This window comes from Austrofundulus limnaeus, unplaced genomic scaffold (genome assembly GCF_001266775.1).
Source record: "Austrofundulus limnaeus strain Quisiro unplaced genomic scaffold, Austrofundulus_limnaeus-1.0 Scaffold117, whole genome shotgun sequence".
NCBI classification, from domain to species: Eukaryota; Metazoa; Chordata; class Actinopteri; order Cyprinodontiformes; family Rivulidae; genus Austrofundulus; species Austrofundulus limnaeus.
This window is the reverse complement of record NW_013952519.1, coordinates 900,793-907,792: the sequence shown is the minus strand read 5'-3', so window position 1 is coordinate 907,792 and position 7,000 is coordinate 900,793. Positions and strand designations below refer to the sequence as shown.

The window sequence follows — 7,000 nt, the reverse complement described above, 5'->3', positions numbered from 1 at the left end:
GGTCCACGTCACAAGTACTGGTTTTAAAGTTAGGGGGACGAACGCACCAAGTAGTACTGCAGGGGGTTTGGCCAGATGTCGTCCTTGATGACCTCCCCGAGCTCGTCAGCTCCAGCATCGGCGTGGTCGGTGAACCAAGTGAAGAAGCTCTCCGGTTCTTCATGTTGCCGCTTCCTTCCAGCTTTATTCTGAGTCTGGTTTGAACGCTTGGTCAGGTCCTGTTGACGTGCAGAGGAACCAATTATACATCCCATCAGCTCACGAGAAAAATAAATTAAATAAAAATCACACAAGGACGCTAACACTCACCTTTCCTGACTTCCATTTGATTTCTGTTGACTTTGAAGATGGGTCTCCACTCTCGTTCAGATGGAACTCTTTGGAAAGTACTTTGTTTTCGAAGTATGGATTTTCATCAAAATACTAAAATAAAAAAGGAAAAACAACATTCGGGGTATGAAAACATAACCTACGCTTTAATATCAAGCGAACGCAACATCGGGCCACTTACAAAATCTATTCTGTAGCCCGACTTGATGTCTTCAAACTCTGTCACTTCCACCCGGCTCAGGTAGTGAAGTGCTTCTTCGTCCTCCTCTCCCAGTAGGGCAGATACTACAGGAGTAGAAGTATTGCTAACGTTCGTAACTTGTGTTTAAATTAAAATAGATAAAATGTCAGATTTGCGGGGAATCGCTCACCCTGTGGATGGTTGACAAATGTGGTGACCCAGAAGTTGGGGATTTTGGCGATCAGTTCTGACCTCTTCTGAAAGAACGGCTGACGGAGTTTGTTGTATTTCTGTTCTACTTTCAGGATCTCCTCACTGGCCTGCTCGTTCAACCTATGGAAAAATAAAAAATTATATAAATTCAAACAGGAAGAGACATTTTCTGTTTACATATATTTACTTTAACAATGTACTTAAAAATTTTTTACTCACCTGTCAATTTCATTTTGAACTTCATCGATGTGTTCAATAGCTTCTTGCTGCTCTTTCTCTGTGAGAACAAAATAAAAATAGTCACACAAACAGTGGGTCTATAAGTTACGTGTTATTATATGTGGATAGTTATCAGATTTAATGCATCTATATCAGGATAATAAACAGTTTAGGTGTGTAAGCTATGGTGTTTTACAGTGCACGGAACCCCGGGTTCCCTCGGAGGATAAGGTAATGCAAGCGGCCAATAGCAGCAGCGCTCGCCGCTCAAACATCCACCGTTTCCTGCCGGCTGCTGCCTGCAGGGCCGCGTGGTTTAAATGTGGGACAGAAACTGCACGCACAGCCGCGATAACCCGGGACAGATCCAGGGCAGACGTCCGGACGAACCGCTAGCAGTTTAGACCGCTGCTCCAAAGATGGAGGCCAGCCTATAGATAAACAGACGGGCTGATTTCGAGGTTAAACGTATGGCAGGACTTGTAGATTTAAATGAAAGAAAACACAACGTCGTCAGCTAGCGTTAGGTAACACTGCAACAACAAACAGCATTATGCTAACTATGCTAACATGTGAAACGCAAACAAAACTCCGGTTATTAACATCAAAAACCGTATGAGACGCGACTTGAAGCGGTTGAAAGTAAATGTGAAACAAAATAAAATGAGGGTTATTTTCTAAAAACTGACCACTCGGTGTCCATCGACTTAAATGGCCACGCTGTGGTGATGCTAAATGGCTAACATGGCCTCGCGCAGCTTTAAACAACAGAAGAGCGGCGGCATGCTAAAACACCACCGAGCTGGAAAATACGCAGCACTCATTGCGGCGAACACACAAAACACGCTCCGGAAAGCAAAAGCACGGCAGCACAGCCAATTACCACCAATTAGAATGCATTTATCGGTTAAAACAAAAATATTATTGAAGAAAGTGAAAATGGCGCTGAATATGTGGCCGCCATTCCCCTTACCGGAGGTCTCGTCCGCTCCGTCATGGTTCGAGTTCAGCTCCTTTTTACTCGATTTCGCTGCCGAGGCAGACATTTTTCTTCTTCCCGCGAGTAGAGGGTAACTCAAAGAAAACGCCAGAAAAGGGTAGCCGGTCGCGCTGAGTCTCCTTGAACAGGAGAGCCGTCAAATCGCTGCAAAGTTCAGCGTGGAGGAGCCGACAACGTGCTGCTGCTTTCCACACAATGTAGCTGCCGAAGAGCGAGGAAGTCACCGCGCGCTGCTTTCATTACGAACGCGACGCGCCGAATGGACCACCGAGCAGCTCCGCCTCTCAAAATAGGTCTCACTACTCCGCTCCAATCTGCTGATTTACTGCTGTATCCTGACTTAAAATCACACCCAAATTCGACAAAACACTCAATTGTGTCATTCTCACGCAAGATGACGGAAACAACTCTGGGAAAAAATAAAAATTTGTCGAGGCAAAGTCAAATCTTTAGGACCGACTCGCACTGGCGCACTTATAAAAACAAAAGCTGAATGTCAGCAGAAGGAGGAGGTTTGATCTGATGGATGGAGCTTATTATCAAGTCAAACATGGCGTTTTATTTAAAACAGTTTTTGATATTATTTCAACGAGTTGATTTTTCTAAACAGCAAAGAAAACTACAGTAGCAGCTACAATGTAAGTATGTTTTACAAAACAAATTACACTACAGAAACAGAACTTGTTAATGTTGAATGCTAATGACAACTAAATTTAGCCAAAATAAGCTAAAAATGAATTGTTAAAGCTAAATTAAATTAAACTAAATACCAAAAGTCAAATGTAGCAAAATACTGGCTAAAATCTAAAAGTACTAATGCTAGCTGAAATACCAGCGATGAATTAATAACAGTGGCAGATGCTAACAAAAAATATAACATGTATAGCAAAAGGATAACTAATTGTATTTAAGGTGGGAAGAGGTTAATTAAATATAGCAAAAGTTGAGCTAGGGAGCAAATATTATTTAAAACATGCAAAAGGCAAACTAAAAACACCACTAAAGCTAAATGTAGCTTTAGGTTTGCTAAAAGTGACAATAGGTTAGCTTAAAGGAGCAAAAGTTTTGCTAAAATTTTGAAAAAGTTAGCTTAAGCTAAAAGTAACAAAAGCACAGCTAGCTGTATTGAAAGGTTAGCTAAACATAGCAAAAGGCTAGCTAAAGGCATCAAAAGGTTGACTRAAAGCTAAAAGTAGCAAACGCATTGCTAATTGTATTTTTAGGTTATCTAAAATTGACAATACGTTAGCGAAAAGTTGCAAAAGTTTAGCTTAAAGGAACAAAAGTTTAGCTAACATTTTGAAAAAGCTAGCTTAAAGCTAAAAGTAGCAAAAGCTCAGGTAGTTATATTGAAAGGTTAGCTAAATGTAGCAAAAGGCTAGCTAAAGGCATCAAAAGGTTGACTGAAAGCTAAAAGTAGCAAACACATTGCTAACTGTATCTTTAGGTTAGCTAAAAGTGACAATAGGTAAGGTAAAAGGTGCAAAAGTTTAGCTTAAAGAACAAAGATTTAGCTAAATTTTTGAAAAAGCAGTTCTTAAAGCTAAAAGTAACAAAAGCTCAGGTAGTTGTGTTGAAAGTTTAGCTAAACGTAGCAAAAGGCTAGCTAAAGGCATCAAAGGTTGACTAAAAGCTACAAGTAGCAAAGCTCAACTACTGTATCTAAAGCAGAGGTTCTTAAACATTTTGGGTCTGGATTGGGACCCTTTTATAAGGGTGAAATTTTCCAGGGACCCCCTCACGAGTCCCATGCTGTTTTGAACATATTTTGCTGTCATTTTAACTCTTAAATGCCATGGAAATATTATCATAGATTTAGTTTAGTGTGTTTGTTTTACCAGTGCATTGTTCCCCATATGCATTTTTAAATAATAAACAAATGAACAATTTGGAGAAATTCTTTGAGGACCTCCAACATACAGCTTGTGGACCCCTGGGGGTCCTGGGATCCCAGTTTGAGAACCTCTGATCTAAAGGTCAGATAGAAGCAGCAAATAGTTAGCTAAAAACGCCAAAGGGTTGTCTAAAAGTTTAAAGTGACAAAAGCCTAACTATTTGTACCTAAATGTTAGCTAAACATAGCAAAAGGCTAGCTAAAAGCATCAAAAGATTTACTTAAAGCTACAAGTAGCAAAAACCTAGCTAACTAAAGGTTAGCTAGAAGTACCAAATAGTTGGCTAAAAGTAGCAAAAGGTCTAGCTAAAAAACAAGAGCACCAAAGTGTTAACTAAAAGCCACATGTAGCAAAAGCTTTTTATTGATTTAAACACATTTTGCATCTAAACGTGAGCTAAAAGCAACTAAAATTAGCAGAAAAGTAGCTGAAAGTGCCAGAACAGAAGCTAAAAGTAGCACAAAAAGACTAAAATAAAGCTTGCATTTTGAAACAAATTTGGAAATAACTTTTTTTAATTATCTGAAGAGATATCAGTGTAATGCTGTGGGAAGTTATTTGAGTAGATTAAAATAAATGGGAAGATAGAAAAAAATCAGGAAAACAATAGTGAGCAAAATTTGCATTTCATGTTTTGATGATCCTTGTGGGTCTTTTTTCCACAAACAATTAGCACATTTTGTTTTTGTCTCATTATACCCTGATTCAACTTATTTTCAACACTCCTGCTGACAGTAAATCTGTGCACTTTTTTAAATAATGCCTAACTTGTATGTTTGACATAAAACTATCTGTCTTATTGTTGGCCTACGTAAGCAAGTAATGAATTTTTCTTATTAGTAATTAAGTTTTCTCTATTCACCTGTAGTGTTTCCTAAATGTGAGCCTTCAAGTGTCGCTGTGTTAATGGTTTTTAACAAAAACAACCACTAAGCTGCTGTGTCCTTGTCAAAAAGTCACAGCGTGGATTTACAATTCTGGCAGAAAAATCTAGATGTTGTCACAAAACATTGTTCAGTGAACGTACGCACTCCACAATCAATAATAAGACTTCTCACACCCCGATGGTGTAAGAGCAGATTAAACAAATCTCTCCACTGCAGGCTGATCTCCGTTTTGTCCCGAAGAGAGCAGCAGCAGCTCTGGGTTTGGTCTTTTGGTTGGTGGCAGAGCAGGAACATGTGGTCGTGCAGCGGCCAATGCCGAGCCCAGGGCAGGCAGTCGGCACTGTCGGAGCAGCAGCGGAAAGAAAACCTCTCTTAAAAAGACAGACGAGACACGGGAGAGGGAGGATTCGGTTACGGAGCAGAAGATCAGGATGCGGCGGGAGGTGGATGCTGCAGAGGAGGCTGCAGGGAGGTGAAAACAAACAAACGGGACAAGCTGTACTTTCCAAGTCTGAAGATGTAGGCGATACACCAGAGGAGCGCTCGGTCAGAGTGGGTCTGTGAACGCACCGTAACATCACAGCACTTGTGTTTCAAGACTAGTGAAGGTGGCGAGCTGCAACCTGAGAAGCTCCACTTCCACCTAGGATGACTAATTAGTAATTACTCATCAAGGAGCATAGAATCACCCCGGTGAGAAAACTGCAAAGTCACCCTGAGCGTGATGTTCAGGTTTTGTTTTCACACTTGTTTTCGTCCATGACAGTTCCCTGATGTTCCTCACATGCTTTGCTGAACTCTCCCTGGTTTTAAGTGGCTGTGAATGTGCTCCGCTCTCAGCCGAGCGATGGTCTAAGTGAGGCTGTTAACCTCTCGATGTGTTGTTGTTATCCAGGATCAGATGTTGTCCACGGCTCAGCAGATGCTGCAGGATAGTCGCTCCAAGATCGAGCTGATCCGACTGCAGATTATCAAAGTGACCCAGGCCGGCGGCGGAGGAGAGGATGATGGAAACCATAACAACTCCACTCACGGAGGTCAGCCCTGGGGCAAAGGAGTCTTAGTACTCCTCAGAGGGTAGTCAGAATTTGACTTATATAAAAAGCACGAAAAACAGATTTTTGTAAAGGATAGAAAATTGACCTGCCTAAAGTGAATTACCGTAAATGTGGCAAAAATCTGTACGAAAAGCTATGCTGCCATAAATAAAAGACCATAAACAATAGAAAAGTTGTGCCACTTTAAACAAATGACCATAAATTCAAATAAAGCTATGCTGTTAAAATAGAAAAAAATTATGTACAGTCTGAAAAAATTACCGTAAAGACTAGAAAAGCTGATCCAGCTAAACTAAATTACCGTAAATGCGATGAAAGCCGTGTTGCTTAAATTAAATTTCTGTAAACTCAAATGTTAAAGTAAAACAAAGTGTTCGTGTGGGTCCAAAAATGGCTTTGTTTGGGTCCAAAATCCAGACTTCGGTCCACTATTTGAGAACTAGAATTCAACAATAACAAATGTGGCAGGGTTTTAGAAATACATCTGCAAAAAAAGTCAAATTGTTATTGAAAACCCTGCAGTTTTCTCATCGGTTTCATTTTTTTCTCCACTGGCAGAAAAAAAAAAATCCGGTTGTTAAAAATGTCAATCTTCTGTTTAGGAGGATTACAGCTTACAAATACATTTTATAATGTAAATACAAGATTTATTAAATTGAAAGGGATCAGTTATAGATTAAAAAAATGGTCAAATTTCTTAACATTGCTTGCAGCTAAAAGATGGATAATATTACCTACATTTCATTACAAAACATCAGATCATCCACTGGATGGTTTTAATGAAACTCTTATAAAGTACTTACTGAATGTACGTCTAAAACTAAAGCAACAAAAAAGAAAGCATTAATTTAGCTCTCAGTACCTGAAGCAGGAAGTAAACGTGACGTTTTGTTTACTATGTGAAAATATGAAAAAACTGTTTTCTATAACAGCAACACATCTCTCAGCTGGTGCTTTATTCCCTGACCCCTGACCTCCCTCCTGCTCACTGATTGCTCATTATGCCGTAATTCGTGGGGAAATGACCGTTTATTCTCTGCAGGCGCCTTTAATTGACTTGTTTGTTAGAAGAATGGTTAAATATGAACGACAGAGAAAACAAACTACAAACGTATTGACAAAGAAAAAGACTGAAGATGAAAAATTACAACAAGTATGCTTCTCAAAACTAAGATTATACACACACACACACACACACACATATACTGTGTATATAT

General features: G+C 39.7%; 2 protein-coding genes across 2 annotated transcripts in view; one reads left to right on the top strand and one right to left on the bottom strand.

The window, feature by feature from the left end:
- LOC106521865 (protein SET) overlaps nt 1-2,116 on the bottom strand; it is a 2,691-nt gene extending 575 nt beyond the window's left edge. The window contains exons 1-6 of the mRNA XM_014014610.1: nt 1,917-2,116; nt 944-1,001; nt 702-844; nt 512-615; nt 310-423; nt 49-218 (exon numbers count right to left, since the gene is read on the bottom strand). Of these exons, the coding sequence (XP_013870064.1) occupies nt 49-218; nt 310-423; nt 512-615; nt 702-844; nt 944-1,001; nt 1,917-1,989 (662 nt within the window). The 5' untranslated portion in view covers nt 1,990-2,116. The remainder of the gene's footprint in view (nt 1-48; nt 219-309; nt 424-511; nt 616-701; nt 845-943; nt 1,002-1,916) is intronic.
- Nucleotides 2,117-2,333: 217 nt separating this feature from the next.
- The window catches only part of LOC106521862 (serine/threonine-protein kinase N2), a gene marked incomplete in the record, with an annotated part of 22,604 nt that continues 17,937 nt past the window's right edge, over nt 2,334-7,000 (top strand). The window contains 3 exon segments of the mRNA XM_014014608.1: nt 2,334-2,581; nt 4,942-5,418; nt 5,621-5,762. Coding sequence (XP_013870062.1) covers nt 5,627-5,762 — 136 coding nt within the window.